This window comes from Palaemon carinicauda, chromosome 2 (assembly GCF_036898095.1).
Source record: "Palaemon carinicauda isolate YSFRI2023 chromosome 2, ASM3689809v2, whole genome shotgun sequence".
Taxonomy (NCBI): domain Eukaryota; kingdom Metazoa; phylum Arthropoda; class Malacostraca; order Decapoda; family Palaemonidae; genus Palaemon; species Palaemon carinicauda.
Window position 1 is genome coordinate 65,258,185 of NC_090726.1, and position 24,172 is coordinate 65,282,356.

General features: G+C 46.5%; 1 protein-coding gene across 1 annotated transcript in view; it reads left to right on the top strand.

Annotated features, from left to right (window-relative positions):
• The window catches only part of ari-1 (E3 ubiquitin-protein ligase ariadne-1), a 177,007-nt gene that overhangs the window by 104,788 nt on the left and 48,047 nt on the right, over positions 1-24,172 (top strand). The window contains exon 6 of the mRNA XM_068356551.1: positions 14,431-14,561. Coding sequence (XP_068212652.1) covers positions 14,431-14,561 — 131 coding nt within the window. The remainder of the gene's footprint in view (positions 1-14,430; positions 14,562-24,172) is intronic.

The following is a 24,172-nucleotide window of genomic DNA, read 5'->3' on the forward strand; positions in this document are numbered from 1 at the left end:
TCATAGAGAGAGTGTACCTAGGGGTCTTTGACCTTGGGTAACCAGCAAGTGCTGGTCTGGGGGACCTGATCGCGACAGCTTGGAACCTCAAGCTTCCGCTAGTTTTCCCCCCAGTCTCAGACCCCGAGACTCTGGCAAGATGCATTCCGGTGATGGTGGGACAACTTCGACGCCTGCGTCTTCCCTCCTTTTTGTCTGCGGACAATGGGTCTCAACAAAACCAGGTTGTCTGTCAACCTTTCAATGGGAGAGCTCCACTGGGACTATGCGCAGAACGGTTTCTGGACCCTCTGCTTCCCCTGACGGAACTCCCGGGAGAGCTTCTCCCACGGCGCAGACTACTCAAGCAACCACACTGCGACATCTCTCCCGAACCGGGGCGTCGCTTCGGCTTCATGCCTGGAGACACTACGCTTCCTCCTCTAGAAGAGACAACCCGCTACAGTCGCGGTACGGAGGTCGCGTCATCTGCGATAGTCATCCACAGGGGTCTCCCAGGCAAAGTGAAGAGTCTAAGGTGGTTGGTGCCGTGGGAGATATACCTCTTCCCGTGAGGCCTCTTCTCCAGCAATAACGGTCTTATTGCCTTTCGGCGGGAGGAAACTCCTTTCCGCTCTTGGCAATGAAGCCTGTCGCTCAGCCTTTCCCTGACCTTCAGGCTTAAAGGAATAACTTTTTCCTGCCCGCTGGATCTATCCTCGCTCATGCGAAGCTACGACCGTCCCTGCCCTAGTCGGAGGAAGACCTCCAACTTGGAGCATGGCTCGGACTTTTAGTCCTTTAAGAGATCTTCTCAAGACCCTTTTACGACAGGCCTCGGATTGTATTCCGCCTTGGGTCTTCTGCTCACTCTGGCCATGGCCAGTGTGTAAGCAATCTTCTTGGTCTCTTACTACTCCCCCCCTTTCTAAGGAAGAGGGGAAGGCAACATTCAGGCTCGCTCCTGAGTTGTTGGCTAGACTCAGAATCTGAGGGTCCCGACCCTTCGGTCCGATTCATTCAAGATTTTGAGTCTCCATTCTGTGTCTGATGTCCCAAGACCTTCTCTTTCTTGCCAGTACAGGAATCGAGAGGTTAGCGCTGGGAACAGCTGCAGTTTGGCCTCAGTTGCAGCCGATTTGGGAACACAAGGAGGACATGGGGGAGTCACCAGTATACCTCTTCAGCCCGGACTCAAGGACATTCATCTCGACCTGTCTTCAGACCCTCCCCCGTCACATCGCCCTACAGCACGATGTTGGATACATCGCAACGTCCCTCGCCTTCGAGTAATACTACTCTGTGACGCAGGTGCTACAAGCTGGAGTCTGGAAGCGTCTGATGACCTTCGCAGCCCACTTCCTGCAGGGCGTGACCCACAGGAGTCTCGATACGTTTTCTATCGCTCTGTGGTGGCTACACAACAGCTGGTCTAACCTCAGGCTCCTTTTTGGACAGGTAGCAGAAGGTTGAGGGCATTGTTATCAGGTTTTAGTCTGCATGAACGAAAGAAGTATGTCTGGCCCTTACTTCTTTCTTCATCATCCCCTCTACGGGGAAGCAGCATCCTGGTCTCTGCATAGCTGACCTCGAACCTCTGCAGGTAAACCATGCTTCCTTGTGTTCCGAGTATTGAGTCAATACTGTCGCGTCCCCCATACCCTGACGAGGTGGTATTGGGAACGTCCTAACCCAGAGTTCCTTCTGGAACTCCAGGTCAACTGCCTAAGACGGGTCACACTTCTTCCTTCACACACAAGCTTACGTAGGCCACATGGTTCCTTGCGGTGCAAGGAACTTGTGAGGTGCAGGGACTCCTTTTCTCGAGTGCGACTCACTCGGATTCTGAGTCCCCGGGTAAAGCCAAAGCCAGTATGGCTGGGGACTTTCCACCCTTCCTAAGGGATAAGTCACCCTTTGTAAATAGCGTGGTTTGTATTTCGGTTACGGAACAAATGACAAATTCGAAGATAATTTGTATTTTTCCTAACCATACAAACCTTAGCTATTTACACATATTTGCCCGCCAGCCCTGTCCCCCAAGACAAGTCCTACCTCTAAGTGAAAGTGAGTATTCACCTGTGTGTGAGGGGGAGGAGGGGTAGCTAGCTACCACTCCCCTACCCCCCCGCTAACTAGCGCGGGGGTAATACACCCTCGTTAAATTCTAATGGCTCGCCATTTCAGCTACGCTAAAAGTAATAACCCTTTGTAAATAGCTAAGGTTTGTATGGTTAGGAAAAATACAAATTATCTTCGAATTTGTCATTTTTAAATATTAAACTTAGTCAGTGAATATATAATAGCTGACGTCTCCGACGGCCCGACAGATCCAAAAACTCGCGAGCGATCGCTGTGAAGGTTGCGGGTGTGCCCACCAGCGCCGACTATCGGCCAGATACCGCATATACTTGTCAACCACTTCAGTTCTTCTCTGTCGGTCTTGCCGACAAGTTGGTTCCGCTCGCTGTTGACCTCGAGTTTTTCTACCGAATTGGTGAAGTACTTTGTTTTGGTTGTTTTATTGGCGTTCGCTGTTTTGGTGTGTTTCTTCAATAAAACTCTTGAAACCCTTTTTTTTGGTTTGTGTTTCTTGTTGATGAATTTGGCTTTGACTTGGATTTTCTTTGGTTGTTCAAAATGGCTGACCCTTCTCCTGTTTATCGCAAGTGTGCGAGAGAATGTAACAAACGTCTTCCCAAGGCCTCTATCGACCCTCATACTGTTTGTTCTAATTGCCGGGGTAAATCCTGCTAATTAGGAGATCGGTGTGAGGAGTGCGTGGTCTTGTCGGAATTCGAATGGCTTGAGTATGAAAAATATACTCGTAAGCTCGAAAGAGATAGGGTGAGGAGAAGCTCCTCTAGATCTTTGGAATTTTCCTCCTCCCATGCCCCTGAACCTAATCCTTCCCCTGTAGTGGTTGTTCCTGAACCCCCTGCTAGCACTCATGAACCGTCTATGCGGGATATGTTTTTAGCGATTCAAGCTTTAGGCGAGAAAGTTGAGTCCTTAGCCTCGGACCGTAACCAGTTAATGTCCGATGTAAAGTTGTTGAAAAGTGGTAAAGCAGAAAATCTAAGTGATAAAGTGATAAGTGCACAAAATGTGTTTTGTGTTGCGACCGAGGGTTTGTCTGTTCGTGCTTGTCGCTCCCCTAGTCCGAGACCTCTTTCAGGCTCCCATGCACCAGGGAGAAGTAATGTCGTAGGACTTAAGGGGGCGAGAGGTGTAAACCAGCGTACAGACGTTCCCTCTTTGGTATCAGACGTTTCTCGTCAAGAACGTCCTTACCATAAGACGGGTGAGACTAAGTTCTCCTCGTCCTCTGACGACTTATCGCATAAGAAACCTTGGCGCAAGGTATCTAGGCCCTTAAAGCGAAAGTCAGTCCCTTCAGGACAGGTCCAGCGTCCTGGCTGTAGCCATTGGGACAGCTCTGACCACTTGCAGTCATCGGATGGCTGTTCGCCTGTTAAGCGAAAGCGTAACACGGAGTCCGAGGGTCTCGGTAGAGGCAATGTTTTGCCAGCGCAGACGTTACCGACGTCACGGCCCGTTCCGACTCCGGTTGACCCGAAGTGGGTTGTCCTGCGGGACATGCAGTCTAAGCTTTCTTCTCTTATGGAAGATTATGAGCATGGACAGGTTCACGATGATCCTTTGCTTGCGGTTCGCCAGTGCGATGAACGTGACTCTGGCCTTCAGCCGCCTAAACGAGTGTTTTCTCGTCCGTTTGATGTTAGTACTAACGTTTCTAGTGCTTTGAAACGCGATGCTAGTCGTGTTCCTCGTCTTTCACGTCAGTCACGTGACGTGGAACCCCCCTTGCTACAGTCTCGGAGTGACGTTCATCAGCTGCCACCGCAGCCCCGCACTGACGTTCGCCGACCGACTCCGTTGCCTCGCCGTGACGTTGAGCGTCTGTCACCGCAGTCGGAAGTTGTTTTGCTTGCTCAGACCCTGCAGTCAATGCAGTCTCGACGTGATGTCGAGCAACATTCAACTCAAACTGTTGTTGCTTGTCAGTCACAAGACTTTCAGTCTTTTCAGCCGCGGCGTGACGTTGTTTCCTCAGCTGTTGCTGCTGCTCCGTTGCTTGTTGACATTGCCTGTCAAGCGTTGCCTCCTAGACATGTCTCTCCGTATCACGAGACTCGGCAGTTGTCGGACGAAGTTCCGTCGGATGAGGAAGTCGCTGATCCCCTTCCAACTGATATGCCTTTGGGGACTTTTTCAGATGGAGAGGAGCCTAAAGTTGCTCAGCCCTCTCTTGATTTTAAAAAGATCATGCTGATTTTTAAGGAACTTTTTCCTGACCATTTTGTGACTGCTGCTCCTTGTTCGCCTCCGTCAGAGTTCACGCTAGGCCTAGCTGCTTCGACGCCGTCATTTACTAAGCTAGTGCTCTCTCGCTCTTCTAAGAGAGCTTTGCGTTTACTAGGCGACTGGTTGATGACCAGGAGGAGTTTGGGGAAGACAGCCTTTGCTTTTCCCCCTTTTAAACTGGCTTCTCGAGCGAGCGTCTGGTATGACACGGGAGAAGTTCTCGGCTTGGGAGTTCCTGCCTCTGCCCAGGGAGACTTCTCAAGCCTCGTAGACTCTCCCCGTCGTCTGGCCATGAGACGCTCAAAAGTTAGCTGGTCCTCTTCGGACCTTGATCATCTCTTCAAAGGGGTCTTTAGGGCCTTTGAGGTTTTTAACTTTTTGGATTGGTCGCTGGGAGCCTTGAGCAGGAAGATCTCTTCAGCCGACCGTGATGTATCTGTACAAATTATGTCCTGCATGGACAAAGCTATCCGTGATGGCTCTAATGAACTCGCTGCTACGTTTACGGCAGGAGTCCTTAAGAAGAGGGAGACTCTTTGTTCGTTCCTGTCTGCAGGAGTAACTCCCTGTCAAAGGTCGGAGCTACTCTTTGCGCCGTTATCATCTGCCTTATTCCCACAGCAGTTGATTAAGGATATCGCAGCGTCGCTAGTACAAAAGGATACCCATGACTTGATGGCTACGTCAGCGCGTAAGGCTGCTCCTTCTTCATCCTCTTATGTCGTTAGACCTAAGTTCGATACTCCAGCGACGAGGTTAATCCCGCCCTTTCATGGCAGAGCTCCCAGTAAGGGAGGCGCTCGTGCCGATAGTAAGAGAGGTAATAGGAGAGGATCTAAGTCCTCCCGTGGCAGAGTCTGACTGCCCACGTCCTCAGACAGCGGTAGGGGCCAGATTAACCAACTTCTGGCAGGCCTGGGAGAAGAGGGGTGCAGACCGGGAGTCTGTTTTGTTGCTAAAGGAGGGGTACAAAATACCTTTTGTACGGAGACCTCCTCTGGTAAAAGTCCCTATAGACCTCTCTCCCAGGTATCGAGAGGAGTCAAAGAGACAGGCACTACAGCTGCAGGTGTCTCAGTTGCTAGAGAAGGGAGCGGTGGTGAAAGTCTCGGACCTTCAATCACCGGGGTTTTACAACCGTCTCTTCCTAGTTCCAAAGCATACAGGAGGTTGGAGGCCGGTGCTGGATGTCAGTGCTCTCAACGTTTTTGTTGTCAAAACAAAATTTACGATGGAGACCACCAAGTCCGTCCTAGCAGTAGTCAGAGAGGGAGACTGGATGGTCTCTCTCGACCTGCAGGATGCGTATTTCCACATTCCTATACACCCGGATTCTCAACCGTATCTGAGGTTTGTATACAGGAATGTGGTGTACCAATTCCGAGCACTGTGCTTCGGCCTCAGCCCTGCTCCTCTTGTTTTTACGAGGCTCATGAGAAATGTAGCAAAATTTCTACATTTGTCGGGGATTCGAGCCTCCCTGTACCTGGACGACTGGCTGCTCAGAGCGTCGTCCCGTCATCGCTGTCTGCAGGACCTTCAATGGACGTTGGATCTTGCAAAGGAGTTGGGCCTGTTGGTGAACATAGAGAAGTCTCAGCTGACTCCCTCCCAAACGATTCTCTATTTGGGGATGGAGATACAGAGTCTAGCTTTTCGGGCTTTTCCGTCTGCCACCAGGATAGAGCAAGCCTTGCTCAAAGTCTGTCTCATGCTAGAGAAAGACCATTGCTCTGTGAGAAGTTGGATGAGCCTCCTAGGGACGCTATCATCCCTGGAACAGTTTATTTCTCTAGGGAGACTTCACCTTCGCCCTCTCCAGTTCCATTTAGACTCCCATTGGAACAAGAACAAAACTTTGGAGGCGGTCTCGATCCCGATCTCCGAACCAGTCAAGACTTGCCTGAGCTGGTGGGACAGCAATATACGTCTTCGAGAAGGTCTGTCCCTGGCAGTCAAGAACCCAAACCACGTGTTATTTTCAGACGCGTCGGATTTGGGTTGGGGAGCGACTCTGGACAGTCTGGAATGTTCGGGTCTTTGGACGACAGAGCAGAGAAGCCTTCACATCAAATGCAAGGAGCTGTTGGCTGTTCACTTAGCTCTGACAAGTTTCGAGAGTCTTCTTCGAAACAAGGTGGTAGAAGTGAATACGGACAACACCACGGCCTTGGCGTATATCTCCAAGCAAGGAGGCACTCACTCCCACGCTCTGTTCGTCATCGCAAGGGACCTCCTCATCTGGTCAAAAGATCGAGGCATCTCACTGTTGACGAGGTTCGTCCAAGGGAAATTGAACGTCTTGGCGGACTGTCTCAGTCGGAAGGGTCAGGTGATCCCTACAGAATGGACCCTCCACAAGGATGTGTGCAAGAGTCTTTGGATGACTTGGGGTCAGCCCACCATAGACCTCTTTGCAACCTCACTGACCAAAAGTCTCCCAACCTATTGCTCTCCAGTCCCAGATCCAGAGGCGGCCCACATAGATGCCTTTCTGTTGGACTGGTCTCACCTGGACGCTTATGCATTTCCGCCGTTCAAGATCGTCAACAAGGTGTTGCAGAAGTTCGCTTCTCACGAAGGGACAAGGTTGACGTTGGTTGCTCCCCTCTGGCCCGCGAGAGAGTGGTTCACAGAGGTACTTCAATGGCTGGTAGACGTCCCAAGGAGTCTGCCCTTACGGATGGATCTCTTACGGCAACCGCACGTAAGGAGACTTCATCAAAGCCTCCCCGCGCTTCGTCTGACTGCCTTCAGACTATCGAAAGACTCTCAAGAGCTCGAGGCTTTTCGAAGGAGGCAGCCAGAGCGATCGCGAGGGCTAGGAGATCATCTACTATCAAGGTCTACCAGTCGAAGTGGGAGGTATTTAGAGAGTGGTGCAAGTCCTCCTCTATTTCCTCTTCCAGTACCTCTGTAGCGCAAATTGCGGACTTTCTCCTGCATCTGAGAAATGTTCGCTCCCTCTCTGCTCCCACCATTAAAGGCTACAGGAGCATGTTGGCTTCTGTTTTCAGACATAGAGGCTTGGATCTGTCAAATAACAAAGATCTCCAAGACCTCCTTAAGTCTTTCGAGACCTCTAAGGAGCGTCGTATGTCTACTCCTGCTTGGAACTTGGACGTGGTCCTGCAGTTCCTGATGTCAGACAGGTTTGAGCCATTACATTCAGCCTCCCTGAAGGATCTCACCCTCAAGACACTTTTTTTAGTGAGCTTGGCTTTGGCTAAAAGGGTCAGTGAGATCCATGCCTTTAGTAAGAACATCGGCTTCTCTACGAATAAAGCTATATGTTCTCTTCTACTTGGTTTTTTGGCCAAGAACGAACTGCCTTCTCGTCCTTGGCCTAAATCTTTTGAAATACCTAGTCTGTCAGAAATTGTAGGTAATGAAGTTGAAAGAGTGCTGTGCCCCGTGAGAGCTCTTAAGTTTTACTTAGCTCGAACTAAACCTATACGAGGTGGTTCTGAGGCCTTATGGTGCTCCGTTAAGAAGCCCTCATTGCCCATGTCTAAAAATGCGTTATCGTACTTTATTAGATTTTTAATCCGGGAAGCACATTCTCATTTAAATGAGAAAGATCGTTGTTTGCTTAAGGTCAAGACTCACGAAGTGAGAGCAATAGCGACTTCGGTGGCTTTTAAGCAAAACGGATCTCTTCGAAGTATTATGGACGCGACCTTTTGGAGGAGCAAGTCAGTGTTCGCTTCATTTTACTTAAAAGACGTCCAGACTCTTTATGAGGACTGCTACACCCTGGGTCCATTCGTTGCAGCGAGTGCAGTAGTGGGTGAGGGTTCTACCACTACATTCCCTTAATCCCAATATCCTTTTAATCTTCTCTTGAAATGTTTTTTAATCTTGTCTTGGGTTGTACGGAAGACTAGGAAGTCTTTCACATCCTTTTTGATTTGGCGGGTGGTCAAATGTTGTTTCTTGAGAGTGCCCAGATTAAGGGTATTGATGAGGTCTTGTTATAAGGGTGTTCGCCCTGGATATAACAGCTCCTGGAAGTCTTTCAGCATCCTGGAAGGATGGCTGGGCTTCGTGAGGAAAGCGGACTAATGAGGCAGAGTAATCATCAGAGTCAGCTTCCTTACCAGGTACCTATACTTAAGGTGGTTTTTTATGAAATATTTGTCAAAAAACTCTTGAGCATATACGCCTTTATTGTATTAATACTGGTCTCTACCCACCACCATGGGTGTGAATCAGCTATTATATATTCACCGGCCAAGTTTAATATTTAAAAATGATATTTTCCTTATAAAATAAATTTTTGAATATACTTACCCGGTGAATATATAAGATTAAAGGCCCTCCCTTCCTCCCCGATAGAGACCCAGCGGACTGAGAAGAACTGGAGTGGTTGACATGTATATGCGGTATCTGGCCGATAGTCGGCGCTGGTGGGCACACCCGCAACCTTCACGGCGATCGCTCGCGAGTTTTTGGATCTGTCGGGCCGTCGGAGACGTCAGCTATTATATATTCACCGGGTAAGTATATTCAAAAATTTATTTTATAAGGAAAATATCATGTTTACAATTTAGCATGGTGCTGGCTGTTTATTTGTAATTGTAGTTTGCTCTAAGATGATATAAAATAGAAACATTTTGTAAGGTTCAATAACAAATTGAATTGTTATAGGTATTTTGTGATAGTATGAAATAAATGAAGGAGTGAAGGTAAAAGTGGAAGCAAAAAAGAGGGCTTTTGAAGAATGGTTGCAGAGTAATAGTGTAGAGAAGTATGAAAGATATAGAGAAAAAAATGTGTAAGTAAAGCGCAAGGTAAGTGAGGCAAAGAGGGCAGCTGACCTGAGGTGGGTCAGGGATTGGGTCATTCATATGAAGAGAATAAGAAGTTTTGGAAAGAAGTGAAGAGAGTAGGGAAGGCTGACTCAAGAATTGAAGAGACAGTGAAAGATGGAAATGGAAGGTTGTTAAAAGGAGAGGAGGCATGGAAAAGGTGGGCGGAATATTTTAAAAGTTTACTGAATGTTGAGGATAATATTGAGGCAGATATAATTGCTGTTGCAGGTGTTGAGGTGCCGGTGAGGGGAGATGAGAATGAGAGAGAGAGTACAAGAGAGGAAGTGAGGAGAGCACTAAATGAAACGAGAGTAGGAAAAGCATCTGGTATGGATGGTGTGAGAGCCGAGATGTTGAAGGAAGGGAGATGCGCATGAGTGTTGTAATTCAAGGGGTATTAGTTTGTTGTGTAGTTGGAAAAGTGTATGGTAGAGTACTGATTAATAGGATTAAGGATAAAACAGAGAATGCAATCTTAGAAGTACAGGGTGGTTTTAGAAGAGGTAGGGGTTGTATGAATCAGGTTTTTACAGTTAGGCAGATATGCGAGAAATATTTAGCAAAAAGTAAGGAGGTGTATGTTGCTTTTATGGATCTGGAGAAAGCTTATGATAGAGTTGATAGGGAAGCAATGTGGAATGTGATGAGGTTATATGGAGTTGGTGGAAGGTTGTTGCAAGCAGTGAGAAGTTTCTACAAAGGTAGTAAAGCATGTGTTAGGATAGGAAATGAAGTGAGCGATTGGTTTCTGGTGAGAATGGGGTTGAGACAGGGATGTGTGATGTCGCCGTGGTTGTTTAACTTGTATGTTGATGGAGTGGTGAGAGAGGTGAATGCGGATGATACTGTTCTGGTTGCAGACGAGGAAGAGAAGCTTGGCCGATTAGTGACAGAATTTGGAAGGGTGTGTGAGAGAAGGAAGTTGAGAGTTAATGTGAGTAAGAGTAAGGTTATGAGATGTATGTGAAGGGAAGATGGTGCGAGGTTGAATGTCATGTTGAATGGAAAGTTACTTGAGGAGGTGGATCAGTTTAAGTACTTGGGGTCTGTTGTTGCAGCAAATGGTGGAGTGGAACCAGATGTACGTCAGAGAGTGAATGAAGGATGTAAAGTGTTGGGGGCAGTTAAGGGAGTAGTAAAAAATAGAGGGTTGGGCATGAATGTAAAGCGAGTTCTGTACGAGAAAGTGATTGTACCAACTGTAATGTATGGATCGGAGTTGTGGGGAATGAAAGTGACGGAGAGACAGAAATTGAATGTGTTTGAGATGAAGTGTCTAAGGAGTATGGCTGGTGTATCTCGAGTAGATAGGGTTAGGAACGAAGTAGTGAGGGTGAGAACGGGTGTAAGAAATGAATTAGCAGCTAGAGTGTATATGAATGTGTTGAGATGGTTTGGCCATGTTGAGAGAATGGAAAATGGCTGTCTGCTAAAGAAGTTGATGAATGCAAGAGTGATGGGAGAAGTACAAGAGGAAGGCCAAGGTTTGGGTGAATGGATGGAGTGAAGAAAGCTCTGGGTGATAGGAGGATAGATGTGAGAGAGGCAAGAGAACGTGCTAGAAATAGGAATGAATGGCGAGCGATTGTGACGCAATTCTGGTAGGCCCTGCTGCTTCCTCCGGTGCCTTGGATGACCGCGGAGATAGCAGCAGTAGGGGATTCAGCGTTATGAAGCTTCATCTGTAGTGGATAATGGGGGATGGTGGGCTGTAGCACCCTAGCAGTACCAGCCGAACTCGGTTGAGTCCCTTGTCAGGCTGGGAGGAAAGTAGAGAGGAGAGGTCCCCTTTTTTGTTTCATTTGTTTGATGTCGGCTACCCCCCAAAATTGGGGGAAGTGCCTTGGTATATGTATGTATGTATGTATGAAATAAACTTAGTTGTTACATTTATTAATATTTACATTCAATATCTTTGTTTACATCGCATAACCCACATAGATGGCTGCGGATCGTCAGCGCCAACAGCTGATTCGTCTGTTGTTGCTGTTCGATCATGCGTATTTTAATAAAGTGGTCAAGAGTTCATTGAACCGTGTTCCTCTTTTCTTCAAGGATTTTGTGATATGGAGCTACATCATAGCAACAAATTTATGTTAACTATACGTGAGCATGATTATAATAACGTTGTGACCTTGAAAACAGCTGACACAAAACCAAAATAAAAAATTAGTAATTGCTGTTATTAAAATACACCTTTAATGAATAATAGAAAAGTACAAAAACGATGAAATGAACTTCAGATAACATCGAAAACTAGGATAATTGTAGACATCTTTCAGTACATATACGCTAGCTATTGGCTAAAGCTACAGATCAGCTGATGAAATTGAAGGACGTTTTAATCCCAGTCTACGATCAAACATAGATTTAAGCAAAGTAAAACTTTATATTGTGTAGTATTCACCTGACACTTTCCAAAGAAACAAGGATTTCTGTTAAGTTTTGTGTGTGTGTATATATATATATATATATATATATATATATATATATATATATAATATATATATATATATATATCTATATAGAGAGAGAGAGAGAGAGAGAGAGAGAGAGAGAGAGAGAGAGAGAGAGAGAGAGAGAGAGAGAGAGAGAGAGAGAGAGAGAGAGCGAGCGCTGATGTAATTTGCCCTAGTAATTTATATTGAATGAGCTAAGAAATTATTCTTTGTTATTCGTGATAGTCTTGAGATCAACTGAATACAACCATAAATAAAAACATGAAATTATTGTATGTTAAGTTGCACTAGAAATTAAGAAAATCGTATACAAAAATGTATTTTCATATGATTTTCTATACTTTTATTCTTATCTATTGTACAATATGATGATTTTATGTACTGTTAAGTCTTCAAACTGTATATAGTTGGAGTATCATAGAAAACATAATTGGAAAGCTCTTGAAGACCGCTATTGATTTAAAAACAGTCACAGCTGTTTTCATTGTTCGTTTGTTAAGATTTACGTTAATTATGTGAATGTTTGCGTTAAATGTAAATATCTTAAAATGATATATAATTTAATTCTTTTTTATAGTAAAGTAACTTATTAAATGTGCTTTTAATGCTATCCCAGTGATAGTATGACTTCGATACTTGTTGCCGACAGATGGAAATTCAAACAAAATAACTCAAAACTGGATTTTTATTTTTCCATGTTTAATTTTTCACAACTGACGTAAATTCGAAACTGACTTAACCCGAAGCGATGAAAGTCGAGGTATACCTGTATTACTTTCGGCGAAGCTGAAAGGACGAGCCATTAAAATTTAACGAGGGTTAACTACTCATCTTGGTAGTTAGGGGGTAGGGGAGTTAGCTAGCTAATCCTCTCACTCACACCTGTGACTGTGCCCCACTCTTGCTTTTGGCTCGGAGGGAGAGCGGTTGTTAAATGTAAAAAATTCAGTTGAAGTTTTAAACTTGAATAAAATAAATATTTTAAAAATGTAGATTTTGTGTTCCTTTAAAGGAACATTATGTGCTTGTGGGTTAACCTAGATGACATCACTTTCCATTTTATTACTTTATCTATTATCTATTCAATAAACGATAAAACTGCACCCTCTCTCGCTCTCCCCCTTTCAACTCCAGATGCTCTACCTTTCACTGCACCAAACATCACTTCACTCTTCCCTTTTACCTTTGTCTCACACTAGGCCAATACATCTATGTACCTATTCCAGAACATATTACCAGTCTCATATCTTTTACTCCATCGTACTACATCTACATACATTCAGACACCCCAAAACTAGAGTGTGGGGAGTAGTCAAACTCCCCCAACTCCTCTCCTTGATAGTAATAAGCTATTATCTAAGTGAATGTATTAAGAATTTTAGTTGCAGTTATTCCTTGGAATGATAGCTCCTTGACAGAAGTTAAAACCATAGAAAATATCTCTGTTATAATAAGCTTCGTTCTCCTTGGTGGAGTTGGTGTCAGTGTCACTATACTATAGTTAGGCGCCTCCATACCCTGACTCACTAAGCTCTGCTTCCAATGTGGATGAGTCTTTAGTTCTTTATTGTTGGGTTGTCTTTTACTCAATTCCTTATAGTTCTGATGTTTGAATCAAGTTTAGTGGTTTGTTCCTTTTTGTTATTTTGTTGTGGACTGTCACAAGTGTGTAAAATTTTCTTAACTGTATTTCCATTCATATATTTAAGACTTTCAATATTTGTTTAATTATGACTTCATGATGATTATGTCCTCAATGGCAGACAGCTGTGATTAGCTAGTTATGGTGGGTGCTACATTTAGCGGCTACCTGTATTTAGTACTTTAATTTATTAATCAATTAGTAAATTGTCTTGTTTAACAGACATCATTTCATCTTTTCCGAATTAAGCTTGAATGGGGTTGTTTGTCCATACCTTGTTCTTATTTGTGAATTTAATAACATTTTTGTCCTTTTTGTTTTGAGATGTTGGCACATCTCCCATCAATATATTACTGTGATGGTAAATGTTTCAACTATCTGATGTTTGAATGACTGTTACAAGTATGAAGCTATAATATAAATAAGAATACAGTGATAATTATGGAAGTTTTCTTGAAGGAGTTTTAAAATATTCCATGGTTTCCAATAAATGTCTTGCAAACAATAAGAAAAAAATTCATGTTTATTTGATTATGAATGCATACTTCTTTTCTCTTTTAATGTTCCCATTTTCATTAGAAATGTAATTGTGTACACATTTTTTCTGTTATAAGAGAAATTGAAGTGTATAATGGGAAAGTAAATGAATTAGGTAAATGCACGACAATGTATGCATTTGAATGGTATAAGGAGAAAGTAGATGGATTAATTAAATGCTGTATATATCATATTCCCCACCAGTGTCTTGAGATGGCTGTATAATGTTTAATTAGTAATTGCCGTATTCTATATTGATTCCTGTGAATTTTTGTGTATTTTGATTTGTTTTCTTCTATTAATTAACACTCCCTCCATCTAGATCAATGTAGTATTCTGCAAATTAATTTTAGGTAAGGTTTATGTTAATAATCAATTGAAAGGTATTGGTTTTTTAGCGGCCTCCATGCTTCTTGTGGATTTGACTTATTGCTTAACTTTCAACGAGTCATTCTAGTTGGAAAAAGGACTTGTAATCCAGACAGTGGAGTTTGGTGACACTGTTCCCAAGGGGACTAGGGTTATTGTACCTTAAGGGAAAAATTTATTTCAGAATTTTTGTGTAGGACCAGATATTCAGAGAAATGATAGCAAATAAATTTCAGGTAGGCATTAAAATTATGCTTTCTTATGGTAAATATATCAAAATATAAAATCTGGCCTTTTTCAGGAATGTCCAAAATGTAAAGTTACCATAGAAAAGGATGGTGGCTGCAATCACATGGTATGCAAGAACCAAAGTTGTAAAGCAGATTTTTGTTGGGTGTGCCTGGGGCCATGGGAACCACATGGTTCATCTTGGTGAGTTTCAAAATTATTTAAGTACTCTGTAGCAGAAAAATGCTGGACCTGTGTCAATACTTTACTAGCCATTTTCATTACCTTATCGTACCTGAAGTAGTTTGAGAGGCCTATAATTTTTCCCTTTAGAATTCTTCATAAAAATGCATAGGTGTTATACAAATATTTGGATAATCTCCTTGGGTTAAAAAATATGCTTTTCTAGCAATCATATTTTGAAAGATGAAAGGCAAGAATTAAGTTTTTTTTCTCAAACTTTATTTGCTCCAACACAAATACAAACCAGATTTCTTTACTATGAATGTGTTTCAGCGCGAGCTAGAATTTACCAAAAAAAACTTTTATGCAAGGTGTCAAAAACCCTCTGCTAGTTGGCAGGGTAAAGTCTAGACCAACCTCCCTGCTCACACTCACCCAGTCAGTTGCACTTTTCTTTTGACTATGATCGAGTGCAGACGTATTGTCTTTCTCTTCCAGGTTCATTCCTTCTGAACTGGCTGTAAAACACCCAGTTTTGGCTATGATTGAGTGCAGATATATCATCTTTCTTTTCTGGATTCATTCCTTTTTAACTGGCTGTAAAACTTAAAAAAGTTTTCTCTTTCATTACAGGTGTGCTTGGTATTAAGAACTGCAATCATGTAGGTTTGCCGTGGCATATAGCGGCACGTTATGCCAGGAAAGCTCCTGCGACCAAGCAAGGAGAATCTGACTATTCATTTATGCAGGTCTTTGCTTGCATAAGGAAAATGATGGACTCTGGAAACCCACATACTCCCCTTGGGAGGGGAGAGACACAGTTTTGGCCTTATTCAGTCATACCCCACAGGCTGGAAAGATTAGGCCAGAGTTGCCCTTATATAAGATGGTTTCAGGGTCGATAAACAAGGTCATCTCCCGAATTGTGGGGAAGGACTCTTCGGGCGAGTAACTCATCTCATTTACTTCCTCCACCTTTCATTAGGCAGAGGAAATACTATATCATCTTCTGTGAGATCCAGAAGCTCTATGTCTTTGTAACTCATCAACTTCTATGTTTGAAATGGAAGACATCGGCGCAGTTGCAGAGCGATGGAGCAAGGTGAGCCAGTACTCACTCCTCCATAGGAACACTAGACAGTAACATCTTTTTCATCTTTGATTCTTCCTGCCCCAAAACTGTCTCCTGTGCACTGGCAGGCTCAAGAGAAGACAAGTGAGACTTCTAGGCAGACCAATCCTAAAAATTATTCGAACTCCAAGCAATCTTTTCATGATAACGGTGCTTGAGGAAGAGGAGGTAAGGCTAGGAAACATTATTGTTTCCTCTAGGAGCATTCCTCCCACTTGACCACTGGTGAGGTGATGATGCCTGAGATACAGGAGGCAGAGATGGGAGATCCACAGGGCTGAGCCTTTGATAGTCATGATCCTTTTGAGTAGGGTACTGCTTCCCGTTCACCAGCTCTCCCCCTCCGTTGGCACATAATCCAGTTACGTCACATTCCTTCATGAAGGGATCAGTGAATAATTTTGCCCTTCAGGCAGAAGTCCAAACCATGCTGGAGAATGGCGCTCTCCAAGAGCTTGTCGATGGGTCCCCAGGCTTCTTCAGTTGACTCTTTTCTTGTAGAGAAGGTGTCTGGAGGCTGAAGACCAGTCATAGACCTCTTGATGGAGACCGGAGAGACTGTTAGAGAGGTTATCAGATCAGGGGACTTCATGGTCATGCTGGATCTAAAGACACTTGCTTCCAGATCCCAATCCATCCAGCGTCGAGGAAGTATCTAAGATTTGTTCTGCATGACAAGTTATACTAATATCAGGTGTTGTGTTTCGGTATGTCCACAGTCCCTCAAGTGTTCACAAGTGTGCACTCTCTTGTTTCAACCTATGCCCAAGCCAACGTCATATGTCATTTCATTATCTTGTCAACTGGTTGATTATGGCAGACTTGGTGGAAACCCTTCTCCTTCACTGAGAGGGGCTCCTTGTGTTTTGCCTCGACCTAGGGATCGTGAATTTTATTTTGAGAAGTCCTCTCTGCAACCATCTCAAGACCTGTTATATCTAGGAATGCAGATAAACACCCAGAATGAAAAGTGTTTCTGTCCCAGAACAGAATCAAGAGATTTAGGGTAGCGGCATATTGCTTCCTCTCTCATGGCTCGCTACAAGCTCACCTGTGGCGGTGCCTGTTATGGCCACTTGACCTCTCTGGAATGTGTGCCTTTGTATCCGATCTCACCTGTGTTCTCAGCACAGGGACCCTCCGGAACTTCAGCAAGCTTATGCTGTACTGTTCTCCAGTGCCGGACCCTCAGGCTCTATGGCAAGATGCATTTTAACAACAATGAGACATCGACGTTTACGCCTTTCCCCCATTTTGTCTGATGAGAAGATTGCTCAACAAAACAAGAGCGTCACAAGATCTAATGATGACCCTTGTAGCTCCGCTATGGCATCACGCAGAGTGGTTTCCAGACCTCTTGCAACTTCTCGTATATCTACCGTGAGAACTCCCTCCACGACCAGATCTACTCAAACAGCCACATGCGAACATCTTCCACAAGACCGTGCAGTTGCTTCGACTTCACGCGTTGAGACTATCCAGTGTCTCCTCTCAGAAGGGCATTCCACGACAAGTTGCGGAACAAATCCGGACACTTGCATAGGTTCTCAGCCTTGGTCTACCAGGCTAAATGGAGAGCCTTCTGTGGTTGGTGTTGTGGAAGGAATATCTTGTATACTTTTAGGAGGAAGAGCTCCTTTCAGTATCGGCGGTGAAAGGCTATCGCTCAGCCTTGAGCCTTGCCTTCAAGCTGAAAGGAGTCAACATTTCCTCTTCGTTGGAGCTTTCTTTACTCATACGGAGTTATGAGATCACTTGCCCCCAGTCAGAGATCAGGCCTCCTTGGAATGTGATTCGTGTCTGAGGTCCCTAAAAGGACCTTCCTACGAACTATTACGGTATGCAACTGACCGAAATCTCACTTTAAAGACGGCGTTCCTGCTCGCTTTAGCCTTGGCCTAGTGTAAGTTATAAAAGTTTTATACTGTTCATGTCCCCATTGCTTTCTACGAGGGAGCAACGGGATATGTCTTGTTGTTTTTCCTATTTAAACTCAGACGTTCATACAAATAACAACCTCTACTTTACTGAATTGCACATGTTGCAAGTATACTCACTTTGTGTATTTCAGCGAGGTGTCTAAGTTTTCCCTAGATCACAGTCAGATACTGCCTTAGGTAAAACAGAGTCAATATTCCTGCCAGATCTAGGAATTTCACCCACCTAAGAGTGAGTCATTCACATAGATAACGGAAGGTTTGTTAGCATGGGAACAAATAACAAATTCAGAGATAATTTGCATTTTTCCCTAACTAATGCAAACCTGAAGTTATTTGTATAAATTGGCCTGCCATCACCTGTCCCCCAGAAGTCCTGCCTGCTGTAAAAAGTGACATGTCACCGTTGTGAGAGTATATATAAAGGTGGCTGGGTACCCCTCAGCCACCCCCTGCCTACCTGCTAAGTGGGTGGGCAGGGTTGGCACCTCGCAATTAAAGTCTAATGGCTATCTCCAGCTTCCGCTGAAAGAATATCCACATAAATAACTCCAGGTTTGTATTAGGGAAAAATACAAATTACCTCCGAATTTGTGATTTTTATTTGCTCCTGCACAAATATAAACCCTCTGCTATTTATAGGGGTTTGTTCCGTAACTGGAATACAAACCACGCTATTTAATAGGGGTATTACTTTCGGCGTAGCTGAAATGACGAGCCATTAATTTTTAACGAGGGTTTACTACCCACGCCGCTAGTTAGTGGGGGTAGGGGAGGGTAGCTTGCTAACCCCCCTCTCACACACCTGTGCTTGAACTCACTTTGCTCTCGGCTCGGATGGTAGTTGGACGTATCGGCTCTCATCCTCGCCTTCATTTGGCAGCCATTTAATTGCTTTTGTCTTTTCTTTTTCTTTTTCTAGTTCTGTATGTGAAGTTGGCCTTGGCGATCATGCGCACCTGCCCTGGGTTTCCCGACCGCCCCTGTGGAACGTTCATGTTGGCGGTTGAGACTGATCCTCACGCCCATAGTCCTTCTTGTAGGGGCCAACGGTGTGATAGCAACAACAGGTGTAGTGAGTGTAGGGAGTGGTCTACCTCCCAGTGGGAGAGGTTTTTGCGACGAAGGAAGAAGTCCAAACGAGATATTTCTCCTTCGAAAGTTAATTTGAAAGGAGAAAAACCCAAGGACTTTTCTTCCATTGCCCAAACCTCCTCCGAAGCTCCCACTCGGTCGGTCTCTTTCGAGAGACCGTCGAGTGGTAGCGTAGACCGATGTACTGTTTACCAACCTTGGGGCTCGAGAGATGACGTCGCTTCCCCTTATTTCAGCTTTGGTGCTCCTTGGGGCTTACGGGTTCGCCCTCCAAGGAGGTTTTGCTTAACTACATCAGATTGGGTGCCGCTGTCAAGCAATTGCCGTCACTGTCAGAGGTTGATCCTCTGTCTCTTGTCGACGTTGTGGTGTCAGAGGTATCCAATGCGGTATCACCCATCACCTCTGCCTCTTCAAACCCTACGGTAGCTGACGGCTTAGTTTCTCCCGTTCCTCTTCAACCTACGAGGAAGAAACTAAGTCCATCGTTAGTCTCTCCTGCTAGTGTTTCTTTCCCTCAGGGGAGTTCACTTACAGAGACTCCTCTTCGGAGGACTGCAGAAGGTCAGCTTGTTGATCCAACGGCTCACAGAGGGCGCATTCGTCGGAAGGCTCCACTTCCTCTTCGCCATAGAGGCCTTCCTTCACCTGCGGTGAGGAGGCGCCTCTTTGGTTCAACACCTTCAATGCAGTCTACCGCAGAGGAGCCTCGGGACCAATCACCTATCACTGCTCCTGCACTGGTCCTGGACCTTTCTGCAGATTGTTCGTGTTCTTCAGGGGAAGGTCATCCTTTTAAAGGACACGTCGACCTTCCATCCGACAGACCTGCCGACCTGCCGTCACCTTTTCTACACGGGCCTAACAAGGCTTCACCTAAGCACGAACGCTCTTTAGTAGCTCGTAAGGCCCCATCACTAAACCCTAACACAGGGCATCAAGGGCATACGTGACAACACGCGCATACGTCCCAACAGGAGCATAGCTCCATCACGCGCTATGCACGCCCTCATGCGCATACGCCCCCACGTTCTCCTGCGCGCCAGGTCTTGCCTGAGCCTACACGCAAACCTTCTCCTTCGCGTCCGCGCCCAGCTGCGCGCCATCAACCTCCTGCGCACCAGCGCTCTCCCGCCCGCCATCAGTCTCCTGCCCGTGCGCAAACGCGCCCAACATCTAACTGTCCTGCGTGCCAACGATCTACTGATCATGATGCTGCTGGGAAGTCAACAAAGCTGGCTTCTCTCACGCGCCAACCAGTATCATCGCGCTAGCGCTCGACTTCGCGCCAGCGCTCTCCAGCGCGCCAGCTCTCTCCCGCCTGCCATCAGCCTCCTGCCCGCGCGCAAACGCGACCAACATCTAACTCTCCTGCGCGCCATCGATCTACTGATCATGGTGCTGCTGGGAAGTCAACAAAGCTGGCTTCTCCCATGGCCAATCAGTATCATCGCGCCAGCGCTCGCCTTCGCGCCAGCCTTCTCCCGCATGCATCCGCAAGGATACGCGCGCGTTCGCCCATCCTCTCCAAAGGATGCACGCCAACGTTCTATCGTGCGCCCACGCGCCCCACATGATTCAACTGCGCGCGCGCGCTACGGCTGGTACAGGTACGTGCGAACTCTCTCCCGCACGCCCGCTCACTCAACGTATTGATCCTGCGCGCGTGTCCACAGTCTCCCACACGCGCCAGCAGTCTCCCGCGCACGAGCCCCGAAATTCACCCTCGCGCGAGCGCTATTATTCTCCCTCGCGCGAGACTACTGAACTACGCACGGAAAGGTCGCCATTGCCTCATTCCCCTCCCCGCAAGCGCATACCACCGCGCATTGTGGGAGAAGGGAAACATTTAGAAGGGTCCAGGATCCCAAAGCCATCACAGGCAAACCCACCAATGATGGGGACTCCTCCCAGTGATCCTTGAATTCCTGTCCATTCAAGAGGTATGTCTGACAGCGCATCTGTCGGCCAACAGCCCTGGTTCGGTGCACTGATCAGAGCCGTAACGCAGGCTTTCAAGCCTGTCTTCTCTGAATTGGGTCACAGATCCATGGCTTCTTCTACCCCTTTGAAGATAAAAAGAGGAGTTCCAGACGCGGTAACTTCCCCAAGGGTGAAACTGACTCCACGCAGACCTTCGAAGCAGATTCCTTCCTTTCCTCAGACTGCCTCTCCTTCCCTTTTGAACGAAGATTTCCCGTCCCCAGGGGAATCACACGAAGAGAGACTTTCCCCCATCGCACCAATGGGGGAAACCTCTCCTCGCGCCGAGGGCTCTACTCAGTCGGGGATTGAAAGGAACATGCCACCCTTGTCAATGTTGGAGTCTTACATCCTTCCCAGGAAGGAATCTAAGGACTCCAAAACATTGCCGAAGTCCTCTACTAGGACTAGGATGGAGCCAGCTAGCCACTCAGGGAATGTCCACAACTCTCCCCAAGAAGAGCCTTTGGGGACATAAGGAGACTTCGCTGAAAGTCCTACAACAGGAGGAGACCAGCAAGAGTCAGAACATGCGTTTTGGCAAGTTCTAACTCTAATGAGGGCTCTCAATGGGTTTTCCGACCCAGAGATCCCTCCTCGAGAGGGCAAGGACACGGTCTTTGACCGTGTCTTTGGTACTCAGAAACCCTCCAAGACCAGTGCAGCACTGCCCTGGTCTCAAGAGGTTAAGAGTACCAGGGACAAGATCTCACAACAGCTCTCCGAGATGTCCTCCTCCAACTGTTCCAGTGCCACCAACAAGCTCCTCCCACCTCCTCGCGTACAGCAGAGGAGGTACTTCGAGATCCTTGAGGAGCCTTGTTTAGCTCTTCCTCTTCACCACTCGCTGGAAGAGCCAACCGGCAGGTCTCGTTCTTGGCAGCCGAGATCCTCAACCAGGAGAAAGTTGCGAAGTGTGCTATGCAAGCCCCTTCGTGGCTCGATATCTGGTTGGGGACCTTAGGTATCCTGGTACGTTCTGAGGATTTCTCCAAAGAACGTACCAGAAAAGCTATGGAAACCTTCCTTCTCTCAGGTACTCGCACGATCGACTTTCTGGCCCACTAAGTCTCGAACTTGTGGGCAAATACCATCCTGAAACGTCTGGATGCAGTAGCTGAGAGATTCCATCAGACGGTCCCTAGCACCGAGATCAATAGGCTCAGACATTCCTCCCTAGAAGGATCCGTCTTGTTCGAGCCTAAGGATGTGGAACATGCCGCTGAGAGGTGGAGAAAGTCTCATCAAGACTCCCTCCTTCATAGGGCTTTAACATCCAAGCCCTATAAGCCTCCAGCACCACAGCAGTCCCGTCCAGTCAAGACCACTAAGACAACAACAGCAGCGAAGACCTTGGTGTCTAAGCCCTTTCCTGTCAAAGAAAGGAAAGGCAAAAAGTCCTCCAGGGGAGGCAAAAATCCTAGCGGGAGCAGCCGGGGCCGCAAATGCTAGGATAGGCAGTCCCACTGCATGTCCACCAGTGGGGGTATGCCTACAAAGTTGCTCAAACAGGTGGAAGCAACTCGGGGCCGATTCCTGGACAATCTCCATGATCAGTCTAGGATATCGCGTCCCGTTCGTAACATCTCTACCTCCCCTGACAACGAATCCAGTGTCATTGAACTCCCTTGCCATGGGATCGGCAAGGGGGCATGCCTTTCGGGCAGAAGTCCAGACCCTGTTGAAGAAGGGCGCTCTCCAAGAGGTCCTTGATGGATCTCCAGGCTTCTTCAGTCGACTCTTTCTTGTAAAGAAGGCATCTGGAGGCTGGAGACCAGTCATCGACCTCTCAGCTCTGAACAAGTTTGTCAAACAAACTCCGTTCAGCATGGAGACGGTAGACACGGTCAGACTAGCAGTAAGACCGCAAGACTTCATGTGCATACTGGGCCTAAAGGACGTGTACTTCCAGATCCCAGTCCATCCGTCTTCAAGGAAGTACTTAAGATTCAGCATAGACAACAGAAAGTACCAGTTTAAGGTGCTGTGCTTCGGTCTCTCCACAGCACCACAAGTCTTTACCAGAGTGTTCACCCTAGTATCATCTTGGGCACACAGGATTGGCATCCGTCTCCTCTGTTATCTGGACGACTGGTTAATCCTAGCAGACTCGGTGTCAACACCAAGACAAACTTCTGAGACTTTGCCAAGATCTGGGGATCATGGTAAATCTTGAGAGGTCTTCACTGCTTCCCACTCAAAGACAGGTATACCTAGGCGTGATAATAGACACCAATCTCCACAAAGCCTTCCCCATTAGACGACAGGATATCAAGGCTGAGGAAGGTCGCAAGACCTTTTCTCAGACGAGAAGAACTTCCAGCCCAATCGTGGTTACGTCTCCTCGGTCACCTTTCATTGCTGAGCCGTCTAGTTCCCAATGGTTGCCCCAGGATGAGATCCCTCCAGTGGCGACTCAAGTCCCGTTGGAATCAAGCGTATGACTCCCCAGACATCCAGGTCCCCATGGGACCTGTGGAACTGATGGATCTCCAGTGGTGGGTGGCAGACGAGAACCTACGAAAAGGAGTGGATCTTCTAGTCCTCCCCCCGGATTTGATGCTCTTTTCGGACGCTTCAAAAAAAAAAAGGGTGGGGGCCCCACTTGCTGCACCACACAACCTCAGGCCTCTGGTCAGAGTCAGAAAAGTACCCCCACATAAATCTCCTAGAGATGAAGGCCATCTCTCTGGCCCTTAAACAGTTCCAACAGTACCTGGCAAGTCACTCTGTGGTGGTGATGAGCGACAACACCACAGTAGTGGCCTACATCAACAAACAAGGAGGTACTTTTTCGTAGCAACTATCCCATCTAGCAGTAGAGATACTGAGATGGGCTGAAATCCACTCGATACCACTGTCGGCACGCTTCATTCCGGGCAAAAGGAATGTGCTCGCCGACAACCTGAGCAGAGCATCTCAGATAGTGAGTACCGAGTGGTCTTTGGGTCATCTAGTAGCCAACAAAGTCCTGACTTTGTGGGATTCTCCGACTGTGGACCTCTTCGCAAGGGCCCTGAACTTCAGGCTCCCGCTGTACTGTTCCCCAGTGCCAGACCCCAAGGCTCTCTGGCAAGATGCTTTCCAACAACGGTGGGACAACATCGACGTTTACGCCTTTCCCCCGTTCTGTCTGATGAGGAGGGTACTCAACAAGACCAGAACATCGGTCAATCTTTCAATGACCCTCATAGCTCCGCTATGGCATCACGCGGAATGGTTCCCGGACCTTCTGCAACTCCTAACAGAGCCACCAAGAGAACTCCCTCCACGACACAATCTACTCAAACAACCACATGCCAATATCTTCCACAAAGCCGTAGGTTCACTACTGCTTCACGCCTGGAGACTATCCAGCATTTCCTCTGTGCGAGAGGATTTTCGCAACAAGTTGCGATCAGGATGTCTGGACAATAGCGAAAGTCTTCGGCAGCAGTCTACCAGGCAAAGTGGAAAGTCTTATGTGGTTGGTGTCGTGGAAGGGG